The sequence below is a fragment of the Haliotis asinina genome, chromosome 3, assembly GCF_037392515.1.
Source record: "Haliotis asinina isolate JCU_RB_2024 chromosome 3, JCU_Hal_asi_v2, whole genome shotgun sequence".
In the NCBI taxonomy this organism is placed as follows: Eukaryota; Metazoa; Mollusca; class Gastropoda; order Lepetellida; family Haliotidae; genus Haliotis; species Haliotis asinina.
Window position 1 is genome coordinate 9,807,744 of NC_090282.1, and position 20,252 is coordinate 9,827,995.

The window sequence follows — 20,252 nt, forward strand, 5'->3', positions numbered from 1 at the left end:
TACTATTTGAACAGGTGAATCAAATGGCATTTAGACATGATTTTATGGGGGATTATACTTTTGAAATCCTTCATATTTCTGTGGAGCTACTTGTAAGACTGCCTCCACTACATTTCTGTGTGTCCACATTCCGCCGCTGTTAGAAGTAATATGTGTTATTATAAGCATAGATATGATTTTAAAACAACTTTATACTGTTTACAGGTCTGTAGAGTTAAACCTATAATGCAATCTATACATAAATTAAACTTAAAATCTGATAGATTTACTTAACCGATGTAGTTTTCTACAACACTTTAATTATTTAACTGTAATGTAATTGTATAATTACATTAGCTTGTAGTATTCAATTAGTAATTAAGAAAAGGAATCCATCTCCCCATCACAAGTGTTTATAATATGGAATTCATCTATCCATCACGAGTAATTAAGAAACGGAATCCATCTGTCTTTCACGAGTATATAAGAAACGGAATCCAGCTCTCCATCACGAGTAATTAAGAAATGGAATCTAACTCTCCATCATGAGAAACTAAGAAACGGACTCCAGCCCTTTTTTCACCAGTAGTTAAGAAACGGAATCCAGCTCTCCATCAGGAGTAATATAACTGGAATTCTCCCTATCACATGTAATTAAGAGAAGGAATCCATCTACCTACCACAGCAGAAACAAAACTGCCTCCTTCTGTCCGGCATATGGAAATCCAAGGGGATATAAAAAGGACTCGCGGGGTTCGTCAGGTTTTGATTCCTGACTCCGTGACTACCTGTCACGGAAGACACTGGCGCCTTCCATCCGTTTTTGTCGTAGGCATTCATTGTTATCATCCCTTTCGCATTCATTCATTCATTCATTCATTCATTCATTCAGTTATTTTAGGCATCTGATCATTTAAAAAGACGGTTGCATTTTGAATCCGGATGTTTCATCACGTGTGCCTGTAGTACTTCGTGTTGTCATTTATAATTTGTTTTGAACATCCAGGGTAGCAAGTTCAACTCGGTTGAAATGAATCATGGTTTTTACACATGTCAGGAACGTTCTGTCGTTGATTTCAGATATCATCAGTAACATTTCACACAGATTCGGCGTGATTGTTAAGGGTCACTTAGGTATGAATGGTGTCCAACACAAACAGATACAAGTCAGACAATAGCATGGAAGGTGTCCAACACAAACATATACAAGTCAGACAATAGCATGGAAGGTGTCCAACACAAACAGATACAACCAGACAATAGCATGGAAGGTGTCCAACACAAACATATACAAGCCAGACAATAGCATGGAAGGTGTCCAACACAAACATATACAAGCCAGACAATAGCATGGAAGGTGTCCAACACAAACATATACAAGTCAAACAATAGCATGGAAGGTGTCCAACACAAACATATACAAGCCAGACAATAGCATGGAAGGTGTCCAACACAAACATATACAACCAGACAATAGCATGGAAGGTGTCCAACACAAACAGATACAACCAGACAATAGCATGGAAGGTGTCCAACACAAACAGATACAAGTCAAACAATAGCATGGAAAGTGTCCAACACAAACATATACAACCAGACAATAGCATGGAAGGTGTCCAACACAAACATATACAAGTCAGACAATAGCATGGAAGGTGTCCAACACAAACATATACAAGCCAGACAATAGCATGGAAGGTGTCCAACACAAACATATACAAGCCAGACAATAGCATGGAAGGTGTCCAACACAAACATATACAACCAGACAATAGCATGGAAGGTGTCCAACACAAACATATACAAGTCAGACAATAGCATGGAAGGTGTCCAACACAAACATATACAAGTCAGACAATAGCATGGAAGGTGTCCAACACAAACATATACAACCAGACAATAGCATGGAAGGTGTCCAACACAAACATATACAAGTCAGACAATAGCATGGAAGGTGTCCAACACAAACATACACAAGCCAGACAATAGCTTCACTAAGTTGAAACGTGAACTATCGCACTTGAACTATATATATGACGCTGAAGCAGTTGAATTACATGTTGTTTAAGTAGTTGAAGTAGATGATGTTGCAGTACACGCTCTTGAAGTGTTTGAGTGGGTGGTTGTTTGTGAAACTGAATACATGGAAAACGACTATTAAAACAATGTAAAGTGCAAGATGAAAGGTGGTGGAAAGTTCAAAGTAAATACATCCGTGATTTAGCACACGTAAATACTTACGTATTTGACTAATTAAACAGCAATAGTTAGTGCTGGTTTAAAGCATTTACTTCCAAATTCAACTGACCAGCACTTCCGAATACAGAAACCGGACCGCGACAGTTTCTCTATAGTTTTATACCTTGATGTCCACATGGCTCCTCCAAACGGGACAGTGAGGAAATTAACTGCTCAGAGCAACGCAAGTTGTCTCCCTTACACAGGGTTGTAGTTAGTGATCAAAGTAAGATGGATACGAGGAATATGGCTGTGCTCCTTTCAAGCACGTGGTGGTATGATTAGCGCTGATAACATTTATCAGTAGTGAGAAACTGAATTAGGAGAATGGACCATTATCTTCGATGATAACCTTTTGTTTATGCTGGCCTTTGTGTGGCATGTTACCAGGTGTAATATCTCCCCAGGACGTGAAAGTAAACCCATTCATTGATATGGATGGATTCTGGACATGTAGCCGCATGCTTCTATGTTCTTCAACTTTAACCTGTTAAACTACGAATCCTTCAAATTACTTAACCTTGAGTCTGGAGCTTTTTACCTGGCAATATTACGGCCCGAAATAACTTACCCAGGCCAAATAAACTGGTATCAACTAACTATTTGTTTGCATAATTGCAAGCCACCAACAAAGAATATGGTATTAAGTCATTCTCCAGCGCGTTAAAAGTCGCGGCATGCAATTGTGAAAAGCAATAAAACAACAGAAACGTTTCGTCTCTCAAGGAATCTGTTACATCTGCTTAATTTATATGCGGCATGCATTTCAGACATATTAGTATTTGAAATAGTATACTAATATTTGCTCGTTGTTCCGTCACCGGTCATGGATTGCCTGGTCCAGATTCGAACATATGTAAAACACGATCTGCTGTGTCACCGGTTCCACAACACGGGACAGTCATGTCGTGACATTATTAGTCAGATCGAGAGAACAGTCACCACCTCAGCTAGACCATCTTGTGACCTGATAGTGCTGACACACGTGGTCAGGGAGCGGTGGGGTAGCCAAATGATGACAGTGTCCGCTCGGTACGCTAAAGTCCCGGGTTCGATCATGGGTCAAATATTTGAAGCGTATTTATGTTAAACCCTGGGTGATATTGCTGGACTAGTGCTAAAACTACGTAAAACCACAATCACACCCACACGTCTTAGGCGCCCCGATTCGCTTGCCACTTAATACACACGTCAGTAATTAACATGCAAGCTAAGCAAGATTACGGGTAATCAAGTCCAGGACCATGATCGAGATATCCAGCACTACGGTACATACGACGTATTACGTCGCCAGCAGGGTTACTTTACCATGCTAACAGGTAACTTTACCATCGGTTACAGAAAATCTTGTCTTGCCTCCGAATTTGCATCCTCACATAAAGTAGCTTAAGAAAATACACTGAATTCAAGAACCTGAAACACCCTGTCATCTTTTGCACACGCCAAATGCATAAACCGAAAGCGACTCGCCCTTCTCACAATCATGTGAAACACTGCGAACAACTGACATCAATGTACAATCCAGGTGTGTAATAGGTATCTGTAAATAAAACACTTTTCAATATTTATTTAATAACACATTTATTGTTATTTGAAACAGTAAAAAAGAGTTAATATTAAACTGAGTCCCCATTCACTAACCAATACACTATTCTAATTTTATACAAATACCTTTACCAGGATCACTTACATGTTTCATCCTTGAAAGCTGAAAACTGGTTATCGCAAATCTAACGATAACTAGAGGTCATCGAATTTATCTTGATATGCAGCGTATGCTGATGTTGACACTCATCTGTAATAGCATGTGTACTTTAATTCCTTTTATTGTAAAGGTTTATTATGAAGTCCGAAAATGTATGTCCTTGCTGTGGAGGAACGGTGCTAACCCGTTTCAGACAGCCAAACAGACAGACAGACAGACAGACAGACATTTATTCAGTAATAGGCCAATGGCCCAAAATACAAACATAGGTTTAATTAGAACTTACATGCGTTTACCTAAAGACATCCGAATCTCTTATTTTGCCAACGTTATATAAAAATAGGCATATATTATTTATAACATCTATGTTTTTGTCATAATGTTTATAAAACAGTGTTGTGGGATAGGGTGTTTCAAATATTTATCCAGAAACTTTTTTGTTATGTCTAGGTAGGCTTTACAATACAGTAAAACATGTATTTCATCCTCAGCTACATACAGTAGCAAAAAGGACAGAATCTTGAATCATATGGGACATTGTTATATCTACCAGTCTCAGAGTAAAGTTTATATTTGCCGCATCTAAATTTTGTTAAACAGTTTTGTTAACCCGTTTCGTACCACATGAAATCCCGAAGAGTGAATATTTCAGGTTTGTATATGGTGTTGTCAAACAGGTATTCGTTCAGAAAGCAGTAGACACTATCTGTCTCCTCTTGTTTGAGAGGATTAGCTACTACATGTGGCCATACAGTTACACGCGTGACACATAACAAACTGACCACATGTCTACAAGTGAAAGCAAGAAGAGGTTATTCTAAAAGCGCCTGTCGGACAGCAACCGTCAGAGTTTGTTTTACTGTTTGTAGATGTACATATATGTGCAGAGGTTCAACAGAGGTATTCTTGGAAGTCACCAACGATAAAGAGGTCACGTTTCACGGGAAGGCTGTCAATGATAACTCAATTGTTCACTGGTGAGGTGTATCAGGCGCCTATAATGCTCTTCCTTATAAAGACATGTAACAAATTGTGTAACCATCTTCCCATTGTGACACCCATTTTGACGCTGACACCACTGTACTAATAATGACGAATGGCGATGCACCTCGAGACGCCCACTTCCTCCAGTGACACCAAATGCAGTTATATCAGCCTTCTTCCAGATGAAGTGTATGGTTGGTTGGATATGGTTTGTACATGAGTGAATGCAGCCAAAGCATGACACGTAACCAATACACTGACCTTGTCCGACAACACACACCCACCCCTCCCCCACGAAATTGCCGAAATCGTTGACAGCTGATATGGCTTATTATAGCTAGTTTTATCAGCACCCGTACTTCTGTATTTCGACAAACCGATATACTTCTGAGACAGAAAATACCTCAGTTTGCGTTAAAGAAAACTCACTCACTGACTCTACTTTCCTACCCAGCTTTTCTGATGTATCTTAACGTAACGCCTCTTAGTCGTGTCCCAGATCACTGTCCTGTGATTGTCTAGCGATAGTAGATATTCATCTGGAAACTAACCGTTTATCATATCAGTGTCATTTCATCTTCCTCTACCTGTCAGTTTTTACATTTGTTAATATGATAAATGTTTCCACTTCTACTTAATGAAAGTTGATATACTTAAGCTCCAATTTTCAATCATCTGTGAGAGTGTGTTCGGATGTATGGTCAGACACGTGATATCTGTGGTTGAGGTACTTATGGACATAGTTTGTGCCCAAATACGTTTAAAGTACAGTACAAGGGTGTGCCTGAATTACACTTAGTTGTATCAGGATCGGTCGGTCTGCAGGTGTTTAGGATATAATTCTGGGGCACCTGCCCCACACAGTTGATCCTACACACCAATCTGTATAGTTATCGAGTGGTTATCATGTCAGTGAGTGAGTACGGTTTTACGCCGTTTGTTAGCAATATACCTGTTATGAATACGGAATGCTTTCTAAAAACTTGTGTCTTGACCCATACAATTTACAATAGTCCCTAGCCTTGGTGGTTGAGTGGGACTTAGGACTTTTTGTGTTCACCTGGATTCGGTCCCGGAATCGACTGAACAGCAGAAACACAATCAACTCAATCTGCAGTCGACTGATCTGTTGCATTAATTTAAGTAAGTTATATATAGGTTATATAAGTCATTGCGTTAAAGCCTCAAGTGACACAACACTATTCATGTATATTTGGTTCAGAGGTGCGAAATTCGTGTTGTCTTATTCTGTTGAGAAGCATAGTTTATCTACTGTGACCAAGTATTAAAGGTTTCAGTGAATCGAGATATTGGTACTATTCTGTTAAGGACAAACAGATTGCACCACGCCGACCCACAGTGTCAAAGGTTGCATGTAGGATGGTATCTTAGATATATACACGCTTCATCCTAGTTCCGATCACCTAGGGAAGTATTTCACTTGTGTGACCGTGATAACGGAGTTACTGGGTGTATCTAAGAATGAAGTATTTACGTGCTGGTTTCAATGCTTTCCTTGGAATATATTTTACGACGCTCTGTTTGCAGGCAGAAACGGGTAGGTTCTCAGTGAGAAAATTCATAAGTTTATGTGATAAAAGGTGCCATTAAGACATGTTAAACAAGAAACGTGACGACAATAGCGATTCTCTGCGTCCGTTCGTGGACAAGAGAACTAAAACTCGTGATTGGTCTCAAGAGGATGGTCATGTGGAAGGTTTTGGTCATCTTCTCCGCCCAGACGCACCCAGCCGTTAGGTTGCTGACCTTGCTGACCAGGTGTAATAAATCATTAATGTCACTCATGTCCGTCAAAACCTGTAATATAATTGGTCAATGCAACATCATTACAAGTCTTGTGGCGAAGATTGTGAAGATGCATATTTCCTCCTGCCCCTCGCTTTATGATTACATGTACCACAATAGACGAAACCTAACAGCTGAATTGAATAATCATTACAGTCATGTATATCACAGTACACATGAAGATACTGGACTGGGTATACACACACAGCTGCTCGTGGTGAGGGACAAAGAACGATATGGAGTATCTAGACTAGGTGCCTTGGTTGAAACATATCAGCTAGACGAATTGATGCTCATGTTGTTCATCACTGGATTGTCGTGTCGACTATCGACGGACAAGTGTCGTATAACTGCAATATCACCCACTGCGGTACCAACAAAAACAACAGATTTACACGGTTAACATAACACACACACGCTCGCGCGCGCACACACTACTGGTGTTATGCGTATTTTGTGGCCGTGAGGAACTTGTATTTTGTGGCCGTGAGGAACTTGTATTTTGTGGCCGTGAGGAATTTGTATTTTGTTGTTCTTCAGCTTATTCACCGTCTGTCAACGACCCTGCAGCCTCGACATCGTGTCTTGCATCACTGTCATGCGGCTTTGATGACGACATGTGTGGATATACCTCAGACACAGTGTCGGGAACGGGTTTTCTGACGTGGAGAAAGGATCCTTCGTTCGAGGAAATAAAAAGTTCGGAACACGGTAGGACGATTACGGATGCATCAGACACCACTACGTGAATCATTTGACATTAAGGCTGCTTGAGTAGTATTTGGGGTGAACCCGAATGTTTGCAAATTTCTTTAACCCAACCAGGCCGAGAGTGGTGTAATCCTGGGTGTCACCATTAGTCTGAATTCCGTATGGAAAATCTCGACCAGGGACATTTCCAAAGTAGGTACTCACATCTGTCACATGTTATTATTCTGTATGCAAAATCTTAAAATACGATGGTAAAATAGCTCTGTGGTAAAATAGCTCTTTATACTTCTGACATCCAATACTCGTCACTATGAGAGACTAGGTCGACCTTCCTAGCTACACGTCCGAAACTGTTCAGTAATCGCCCTCTGGCCAACATTTGATATCGTTACTCGTAATAGTGACGGAGTTGGTGAGTTTTCGACTCCAACTGGATTACTTCTGGACATATATACATGTATCTGTATGGTATTCAATCTTCACACAGAATGTATATCAATATCTCATCTGGATCACCAGATCTCGATGGTCACGCTGTGAAATAGCTGGAATATTGCTAAAGGTGGCATGGACACTTTTTTCACCTACTACCTCTCATGTCATACAACCACGAATACTGAAACCAAATTTTATATCTCACATCTCATCATGCCCTCACATCACGAGATATACTTATGTGGTATTACTCCGTTAAACTACTAGTATAGCGTGTCTACTTGTAAAGTAATACACTCTCAATATGCACTTATAGGTCAATGTGACATTTCGCTTGACAGGTAATTTCGCCCATCTTTCTACAACCAACATACTGACCAAAATTGGAGATACAACAGACCTGGTCAGTCCTCTACTCTGTGGTCCTGGAACTGTCAGTCTTTCGTTTGACTACTGGTTGAACGGAAATAACAACGCAACCGTACTCGACATATTGGTCCAGTCAGATGGTACAAAATCTAAAGTCATTTCGCTTTCTTCAACAAAATCATGGACGTCTAAAAGGACAACTTTAGATATCAAAGCCAATTCGAAGGTAAGTTACCGACAGAAAGACGCAGAGTTCCAATGTGTCGTGTATTAACCAGTATCAACGCTTCCAATGCACCCGTTTAAGTGTGTCTGTGTGTGTCTGTGTGTGTATACTTATAATTAAATGGAGCCTGCATATGCCATGTTTTTCAGATTATCTTCAGAGGAACCAGTGATCATCATGGAAGTATCGTAGCCATAGATAACGTGAAATTGACCGTCAGTAAGTATTTCAGGAATATTGTATCGTTAATAATTAATGAATATATCTTAAACTGCAAAAGTACTGTTCTGGGGTTAGCGTGGAGGTCAAGTCACTTTGAACTCTGCACATATACGGCTTTTAGTAAAGGTCACACCTGTGACCGACATCGCTATGTCAATTTGGCCTTGGATGAGGAGGTTCATGTTCTGTAAACGTAGTTATTGTTATGAGAACCTTGTATGTCTCTACAGGTTGATATTCTCAACATATTGTATGGTATCTTTGTTTGTGAATTGTACAGTTCCGTAGCTATTCTTAATAACTGTAAATGCAAGCGATCAAGTCTATGAACGAATTGAATAACATAAGCTTCACAAACGATCCCTTGATGCAAAACGTGACTGTTCTACGGTAGAACATCAGGAAAACATCGACGTACATGCTAGACTCTACGAGATAGTCACTATAACAAATATCCCGGCGTTTAATTATTTTCTTCGCCTCTTTGCATGAAAATAGAATTTCACATTAAACTGAATCATATAACATGTACCCATTTTTGTCGTCAAAACCTAGAGAAGTAGTTTCACCACGTATTTGATTGCGCGTTTAAATGAGCTTGCAAATTCTTGTATAACGAATATACATGTAGTGGTTGTGTGCAGGTAAACCCTAAAACCATGTATTCCTATTCAATGAATGATTAACACTCAGATCAAATGCAACGTACTGGGATGGAGGGTCGGTCAAAAGCAGTACAAATATTCTCGATGTCCAATGTGTCAAGCTTCCATTTCATTTTTAAAGTTGTTAATGAGGACTTAGCAATCACAATACACTTGGTATAGTATGTCTAAAAGAATTCAGAAAACTAAAACCGATCTGTCTTTCGGTACCTTTTGAATAATAGTATGCCATCACAAAATGAGATGAAAATTATGTTCAGTATAGTATTGTATGACTTCACGTCATAATCAATAAATATTTCGATATCTTGATACATATTAAGACGTGGGTGTTTTAATCCATCAAAAACACTGTGTCCAGATGTTCAAGCTGACTTACAATATGTTGAGAATTGACACTTGTTTGACCATTCAGTATTTTCTGAACTCTTGGCATCATATACATATAAATAAGGAAAGCCATTACAATAGGTTATGTCCTTATGATTACTCCAGCTCCAAACCAACAGGCCAGCTTAATATCAGGCAAAATGAGATCATATCAATCGTGACAAAAAAACAAATTGGCGTGGCATAAATGAAATGATACTTTTTGCAGAAACAAGAACAAGACGAACCACGATTAAACGGACGTCAGTAAATCTCATGACACACAAGCCATCTACAACTAAAATGACAACTATATTTAACAAACCAAATAACAAACCAACTACATCTATTCTCTCTTCTCACAAACCATCTACTCATAAGCCATCTACTCAGAAACCAACCAGACCTGAACCAACTACACTAAAAAAAGCTACTCAGAAACCAACTACACCTAAACAAGCTACTCAGAAACCAACTACACCTAAACCGTCTACTTATCAACCAACCACACCTAAACCGACTACAAATAAACCAACTACACCTACACCGACTATTCAGAAACCAAATACAACAAAACCAACTACTAAGAAACCAACTACAGATCAATCAACTACTCAGAAACCAACTACAGCTAGACCAACTACTCAGAAACGAACTACACCTAAACCTACAACTCATAAACCAAATACACCTAAACCAACTACTCAACAACCAACTACACATAAATCAACTACACATAAGCCGACTACTCAGAAGTCAAATAGACCTCAACCAACTACACCTGAACCGATGACTCAGAAGCCAACTTCATCTAAACCAACCACACCTAAACCAACTACACCTAACCCAACGACACCTAAACCAACTACTCAGAAACCAACTACACCTACACTAAATACAACAAAACCGACTACTCAGAACCCAACTACACCTAAACCAACTACACCTAAACCGACAACTCACAAGCAAAGTACAAGTAAACCAACTACACCTGAACCGACGACTCAGACGCCAACTACGCCTAACCCAACTACACTTAAACCGACTACTCAGAAGTTAACCAAACCTAAACCACCTACACCTAAACCAACGACTCACAAGTCAACCACAACTAAACCAACTACACCTAAACCAACCACACCTAAACCGACTAGAAATAAACAAACTACACTTAAACCGACTACTCGGAAAACAACTCAACCTAAACCAACTACACCGAAACCGACTACTCAGAAACAAACTACACCTAAACCAACTACACGTAAACCAACAAAACCTAAACCAACTACACCTAAAACAACTACTCAGAAACCAACTACAACTAAACCGACTACAAATAAACCAACTACATCTAAACCGAGTACTCAGACGCCAACTACACAGAAACCAACTACATATAAACCGACTAATCAGAAGCCAACTACACCTAAACCGACTACTCAGAAGCCAACTACACCTAAACCTACTACTCAGAAACCAACTACACCTAAACAGACTACTCAAAAGCCAACTACACCTAAAACAACTACAACTAAACCAACTACACCTAAACCAACTACACCTAAACCGACTACTCACAAGCCAACTACACCTAAACCAACTACACATACACCGACTACTCAGAAGCAAACTACTACTAAACCAACTACACCTGAACCGACCACTCAGAAGCCAACTACACCTAAACCAACTACACCTAAACCGACTACTCAGAAGTCAACTACACCTAAATCAACTACACCTAAACAAACTACACCTAAACCAACTACACCTAAACCAACAACTCAGAAACTAACTACACCTAAACCGACTACTCAGAAGCCAACTACACCTAAACCAACTACACCTAAACCAACTACTCAAAAGCCAACTACACCTAAACCAACTAGAACTAAACCAACAACACCTACACAAACTACACCTAAACCGACTACTCACAAGCCAACTACACCTAAACCAACTACACATACACCAACAACTCAGAAGCAAACTACACCTAAACCAACTACACCTAAACCGACTACTCAGAAGCCAACTACACCTAAATCAACTACACCTAAACAAACTACACCTAAACCAACTACACCTAAACCAACTACACATAAACCGACTACTCAGAAGCCAACTACACCTAAACCAACTACACCTAAACCGACTACAACTAAACAAACTTCACCTAAACAAACTACACCTAAACAAACTACATCTAAACTTACTACACCTGAACCGACTACTCGAAAACCAACTACAACTCCACCTACACAGACTACTCAGAAGCCACCTACACCAAAACCAACAACACATACACCGCCTTCTCAGAAGGCAAATACACCCAAGTCAACTACACCTAAACCAACTACACCTAAACCAACGACTGAGACGCAAACTACACCTAAACAAACTACACCTAAACCGACTACTCAGAAACAAACTACATCTAAACCAACTACACATACACCGACTACTAGGAAGCCAAATACACTAAAACCAACTCCACCTAAACCAACTACTCAGACGTCAAGTACACCTAAACCAACTACACTTAAACCGGCTACTCAGAAACCAACTACACCTAAACCAACTACACCTGAACGGACTACTCAGAAGCCAACTACACATAAAACAACTACGCCAAAACCGACTACACAGAAGCCAACTATACCTAAACCAACCACACATAAACCGACTACTCAGAAGCAAACTACTAGTAAACCAACTACACCTGAACCAACGACTCAGACGCCAACTACACCTAACCCAACTACACTTAAACTGACTACTCAGAAGTTAACAAAACCTAAACCAACGTCACCTAAACCAACTACATCTAAACCAACCACACCTAAACCGACTACAAGTAAACCAACAACACCTAAACCGACTATTCAGAAGCCAACTACACCTAAACCAACTACACCTAAACCGACTACTCAAAAGCCAACTACACCTAAACCAACTACACCTAAACCGACTACTCAAAAGCCAACTACACCTAATCCAACTACAGCTAAACCAACTACACCTAAACCAACTACACCAAAACCGACTACACGTAAACCGACTACTCAGAAGTTAACTAAACCTAAACCAACTACACCTAAACCAACGACTCATAAGTCAACTACACCTAAACCAAATACACCTACACCAACTACACTTAACCCAACTACACCTAAACCGACTAAACCTAAACCGACTACTCAGGAGCTAACTACACCTAAACCAACTACACCTAAACTGACTACTCAAAAGCCAACTACACTTAAACGAACTACAACTAAACCAACCACACCTAAACCAAATACACCAAAACCGACTACACATAAACCAACTACACCTAACCCAACTACTCACAAGTTAACTAAACCTAAACCAACTACACCTAAACCAACTACACCTAAACCAACAAGACCAAACCCGACTACACAGAAGTCAACTACTCCTAAACCGACTACTCAGAAGCCAACTACACCTAAACCAACTACTCAGAAACCAACTACACCTAAACCAACTACCCAAAAGGAAACTACACCTAAACCAACTACACCTCAATCGACTACTCAAAAAACAACTACACCTAAACCAACTACAACTAAACCAACTACACCTAAACCAACTACACTAAAACTGACTACTCAGAAACCAACTACGCCTAAACCAACTAAACATAGACCGGCTACTCAGAAACTAACCACAACTAAACCAACTACACCTAAACAAACTTCAGTTAAACAAACTACACCTAAACAAACTACACATAAACTCACTACACCTGAACCGACTACTCAGAAACCAACTACACCTAAACCAACTACACCTGAACCTACTACACCTAAACCAATGACTGAGACGCCAAGTACACCTAAACCAACTACACTTAAACCAACTACTCAGAAACCAACTACACCTAAACCAACTACACCTGAACCGACTACTCAGAAGCCAACTACGCCTAAACCAACTACACTTAAACCGACTACTCAGAAACCAACTACACCTAAACCAACTACACCTAAACCCACTACTCAGAAGCCAACTAAACCTAAACCAACTACACATAAACCGACTACTCAGACGCCAACTACACCTAAACCAACTACATCTAAACCAACTACACCTAAACCAACGACTCAGACGCCAATTACGCCTAATCCAACTACACCTAAACCGACTACACCTAAACCCACTACTCAGAAGCCAACTAAACCTAAACCAACTACACATAAACCGACTACTCAGAAACCAACTACACCTAAACCAACTACACCTAAACCCACTACTCAGAAGCCAACTAAACCTAAACCAACTACACATAAACCGACTACTCAGACGCCAACTACACCTAAACCAACTACATCTAAACCAACTACACCTAAACCAACGACTCAGACGCCAATTACGCCTAAACCAACTACACCTAAACCGACTACTCAGAAACCAACTACACCTAAACCAACTACACTTAAACCAACTACTCAGACGTCAACTACACCTAAACCAATCACACCTAAACCAACTACTCAGAAACCAACTACATCTAAACCAACTTCACCTAAAGCAACTACTCAGACGCCAAGTACACCTAAACCAACTACACTTAAACCGACTACTCAGAAGTCAACTACACCTAAACCAACTACACCTGGACGGACTACTCAGAAGCCAACTACACACAAGCCAACTACACAGAAACCGACTACTCAGACGCCATCTACGCCTAAACCAATTACACTTAAACCCACTGCTCCGAAACCAACTACACCTAAACCAACTACACCTAAGCAGACTACACCTAAACCAACAACTCAGACGCCAACTACACCTAAACCAACTACACTTAAACCGACTACTCAGAAGATAACTACACCTAAACCGACTACACCTAAACCGACTACTCAGCAGCCAACTACACCTAAAACAACTACTCAGAAACCAACCACACCTAAACTGACTACAAATAAACCAACTACACTTAAACCGACTACTCGGAAAACAACTGCACCTAAACCGACTACTCAGAAACAAACTACACCTAAACCAACTACACGTAAACCAACAACACCTAAACCAACTACACCTGAAACAACTACTCAGAAACCAACTACACCTAAACCGACAACTCAGAAGTCAACTACACCTAAACCAACTACACCTAAACCAACTACACCTAAACCAACTACTCACAAGCCAACTACACCTAAACCAACCACACATACACCGACTACTCAGAAGCAAACTACTACTAAACCAACTACACCTGAACCGACGACTCAGAAGCCAACTACACCTACACCAACTACACCTAAACCGACTACTCAGACGCCAACTACAACTAAACCAACTACACCTAAACCGACTACTCAGACGCCAACTACACCTAAACCAACTACACCTAAACCAACTACGCCTAAACCAACTACACCTAAACCGACTACTCAGAAACCAACTACAGCTAAACCAACTACACTTAAACCGACAACTCAGACGCCAACTACACCTGAACCAACTACACCTAAACCGACTACACCTAAACTGACTACTCAGAAGCCAACTACACCTAAACCGACTACACCTGGACTGACTACTCAGAAACCAACTACACCTAAACCAACTACCCCTGAACCAACTACACCTAAACCAACTACTCATAAGTCAACTACACCTAAACTGACTACTCAGAAAGCAACTACACCTAAACCAACTACCCCTAAACCAACTACACCTAAACCAACTACTCACACGCCAACTACACCTAAACCAACTACACCTAATCCCACTACAAATAAACCAACTACACAGAAACCGACTACTCAGAAGCCAACTACACATAAAGCAACTACATATAAACCGACTACTCAGAAGCCAACTACACCTAAAATAACTACACCTAAACAAACTACACCTAAACCAACTACTCAGAAACCAACTACACCTAAACCGACTACTCAGAAGTCAACTACACCCAAACCAACTACACCTAAACCAACTACAACTAAACCAACTACACCTAAACCAACTACACCTAAACCGACTACTCACAAGCCAACTACACCTAAACCAACTACACATACACCGACTACTCAGAAGCAAACTACTACTAAACCAACTACACCTGAACCGACCACTCAGAAGCCAACTACACCGACACCAACTACACCTAAACCGACTACTCAGACGCCAACTACACCTAAACCAACTACACCTAAACCAACTACAGCTAAACCAACTACACTTAAACCGACTACTCAGACGCCAACTACACTTAAACCAACTACACCTAAACCGACTACACCTAAACTGACTACTCAGAAGCCAACTACACCTAAACCGCGTACACCTGGACCGACTACTCAGAAACCAACTACACCTAAACCAACTATCCCTAAACCAACTACACCTAAACCAACTACTCAGACGTCAACTACACCCAAACCGACTACTCAGAAGCCAACTACACCTAAACCGACTACACCTGGACCGACTACTCAGAAACCAACTACACCTAAACCAACTACCCCTAAACCAACTACACCTAAACCAACTACTCAGACGTCAACTACACCCAAACCGACTACTCAGAAGCCAACTACACCTAAACAAACTACACCTAAACCAACTACACCTGAACCAACTACTCAGAAACCAACTACACCTAAACCAACTACACCTGAACCGACTACACCTAAACCGACTACTCAGAAGCCAACTACACCTAAACCATCTACTCAAAAACCGACTACCCCTAAGTCTACTCCTCAGATACGAACTACATCTAAGCCGACTACTCAGAAACCAACTCCACCTAAATCGACTACTCAGAAACCAACTACACCTAAACCAACTACACCTGAACCGACTACACCTATACCGACTACTCAGAAGCCAACTACACCCAAACCATCTACTCAGAAACCAACTACCTCTATGTCAACTCCTCAAATACGAACTACACCTAAACCGACTACTCAGAAACCAACTACACCTAAAATATCTACACAGAAGCCCAAGTCTGCGCCTGCAGCAACTACTCAACACATATTCACACAAGAACAATCTATGCAGACACACAAAACACGCAAACCAACCCCATCTGTAGCACGTTCAACCACCAACAGCCCATATACACATTCAACAACTGACAACGAGGTTGAGAATGCGGATCTCTTGACTGGGCAGCGGAGAAATATCATCATCGGTGTCACCGTTTCTCTTGTCACCCTTTTGGCCTTACTTGCCGCCATCTTTTTATGCAAGAAACGTACTCCAAAGAAGTCGACCTACATCACGGACGACACAGTCCCTGGACCCTGGGTAGGAATCGGCTCACAAGACAACCTGGAGAAGTACATCGAACACCCAAACGAAATGTACCACGTGTCCATCTCATCAATGCACGAACAAGCCGAGGAAGAGGAAGACATTTTCATAGAGGTCAAGCTTTAAGTAATAAAGGCACGGACGATCAAAATATATGGATAAAGTTACATACATAGTGAGAGTTTGGATATAGTTCAAATACCTTTACATGTGCATGTACTCACACATGACTGTTATGCTTTTCATATTCCAGTGGACTGTGGGATAGCCTTGTGGTTAAAGCATTCCCTTGCCACAAACTGGTTTCGATTCCAGTTTCGCAAATGTGTGTAACTCATGTAGTGGTGGCATCACTGCTAAAACGACATAGAATCGTGCTCACTAACCCTCTCATATTCCAGACATACCACACTGTTGATATTGTGCTCTCAAAATGTGTTCATTTTGTTACAGCTTCCTATTCTATCACCAGCAAGTTGTTTACTTGCGATACAGGTCACTGTATCTGAATCCAGGTTGATTTAGTTTGCGTTCGAAGTGTACAGTCAGACACATCTTTGGTGCAACACATACACTAACCATCATCTGTATCACTGTCCACAACCTGCGTTTAGGACATGTACCTTGATAACATGTCATTTGGATGCCGTATTTAGAAGGAAATGTTTTAACAAGTCGTGTAAGGTGTGTAACTATCTAGCATATAGCTGAAGAATCGTAACATTTGATGATCTGAGCAAATATGACAACGGATGCTTCTTTATAGCCAATATAGTGCTGGCATCGGATTGGGCAAATGTGTAATTAATCATCTCTACTACGTCTCTGTGTTTCTGGTCCTAGCTTCAACTCACACTTCCTTTCTTTGTCGGTGCATGAGCATGTGCCGGGCATGTGTTTATTCTTAAGATGGTGATGTCGTCACTTCTTGCTGTCTCTCTGCTGGCAGAGAATGTTCTTGGGAATACCATTCTTTAACAATGTTTTAATTAGCATTATATTTATATTTATATTTCATCATTTTGTGCATGGTAGTTTAGATGGAAGAAAGCATGTATATTGGTGATACTGAATAAAGCCGTAGCCACTTTAAGATGAATTGTTGATGTGTCGTGAAAGCTAAGGAATGCTGAGTCTGAAAGGTGTCATCCGCAGTCAAGAAGAGAAACTCTAATAATACTAATGAAATATCTGCCACAAGTCTGTGTGTTAATGTTCCTGCAGTTAAACACATTCGTCTTTTGTGTAGATAGGTCTCTTACGTACATTATGGAGCATCGCGTAGTGTATCATTCCTCTGGAATATGAAACTTGGAACTACATTGGTCATGGCTACTTATTCAGTAAATTGTGTAAGTGACTAATTCAGAGCCAGTAGACTGAGTATGGCTGTGGGTGTCTAAAGACACAAACCATGGGAAATAGAAAACCTTGTTACAAAACTGGTCATAATTTACATTGTTCAGGTTGCATTTTGCAACAAACTAGTCCGTCGAAGCAACATCTCAATTCTCCCGCTTGCAACAGTACATCGAGTACACTTTCTCTACTCTCTACGTGGGTAAAATAACCTTCCCTCACCACCGCTAATAACTGCATCATTATGGCCGAAGTACGGCTCCAGTTTGCTAGATACATTATTGCATCGGGTTGCTGAGATAGCGGATGTGTATTACTCAGAAGTGGACACTGTCAGTCACAATGATTAGATACTTTCATATTCATGCACAGACACGTTTTACCGTCGAGGTGATATTATAAGGTATCACATCGTGTCTTGGGAAATACGCGGTTTTGTCAGTCCCGAGCAGGGTTGTATACAACCTTACGAAGAACTGATAAAACCGTATATTTCCTGGGAAAGGTTGTATACAACCTTACGAGGAACTTATAAAACCGTGCATTTTCCGGGAAAAGTTGTATACAACCTTACGAGGAACTGATAAAACCGTGTATTTCCCGGGAAAGGTTGTATACAACCTTACGAAGAACTGATAAAACCGTGTATTTCCCGGGAAAGGTTGTATACAACCTTACGAAGAACTGATAAAACCGTATATTTCCTGGGAAAGGTTGTATACAACCTTACGAGGAACTTATAAAACCGTGCATTTCCCGGGAAAAGTTGTACAACCTTACGAGGAACTGATAAAACCGTGTATTTCCCGGGAAAGGTTGTATACAACCTTACGAAGAACTGATAAAACCGTGTATTTCCCGGGAAAGGTTGTATACAACCTTACGAGGAACTGATAAAACCGTGTATTTCCCGGGAAAGGTTGTATACAACCTTACGAGGAACTGATAAAACTGTGTATTTCCCAGGAAAGGTTGTATACAACCTTACGAGGAACTGATAAAACCGTGTATTTCCCGGGAAAGGTTGTATACAACCTTACGAAGAACTGATAAAACCGTGTATTTCCCGGGAAAGGTTGTATACAACCTTACGAGGAACTGATAAAACCGTGTATTTCCCGGGAAAGGTTGTATACAACCTTACGAGGAACTGATAAAACTGTGTATTTCCCGGGAAAGGTTGTATACAACCTTACGAGGAACTGATAAAACCGTGTATTTCCCGGGAAAGGTTGTATACAACCTTACGAAGAACTGATAAAACCGTGTATTTCCCGGGAAAGGTTGTATACAAGACCTGACACAACCCCGTATATCCCGAGACACGATGTGATAACGCATTTATCCAGTCGAGTATTTTCACTAACTCGAAAGAAAACAATACGCATGGAATCGACTTGTTTGTATTTATGAGAGTTGCTACAGTTCACGTTTCCTTGCCGCCATGTTGACACCAGCTGATCGATTGACCTCAATGCAGCACATGTTACTAAAGATTTGGCGATGCAAGCTTTTCTCACTTCGCGTGGTCACCGAACCGTGGCGTGATAATATGACTTTTGTACTCCTTGCTAGCGGATCGTGATGGGTGCACATGGCATTTTATCAAAGTCACGTGAACCAATCAAAACTCGACATTCTTACATGATGCTTCAAATTTGAAAATACCGTGAAACCAATCAACCAATGTTGAAAGCAGCCCGAAATTTCACTTGTGGGGTGTGATCTCATGACGTGAAGCGATGCCGTTGTGTATTTTCACTGGACATTTGACATTTTAATGGCCACCTTCCGACGGCCCGAACACAGTATGGAGATAACTAGATGTCCCAGCGTGATAACGAATCCATACACCTTGCAGGTTACA

The 20,252-nt window shown here is 40.6% G+C and overlaps 1 protein-coding gene across 1 annotated transcript; it reads left to right on the forward strand.

The window, feature by feature from the left end:
- The first annotated feature begins 10,012 nt into the window (after positions 1–10,012).
- LOC137277336 (mucin-2-like) lies at positions 10,013–17,152 on the forward strand. Its single transcript, XM_067809023.1, has one exon. It carries the CDS (start codon positions 10,013–10,015, stop codon positions 17,150–17,152), a length of 7,140 nt encoding a protein of 2,379 aa, XP_067665124.1.
- The last annotated feature ends 3,100 nt before the right edge of the window (positions 17,153–20,252 follow it).

Coding starts and splice junctions, on each gene's coding strand:
- LOC137277336 (XM_067809023.1), top strand. CDS start 10,013: ATGACAACTATATTTAACAAACCAAATAACAAACCAACTACATCTATT.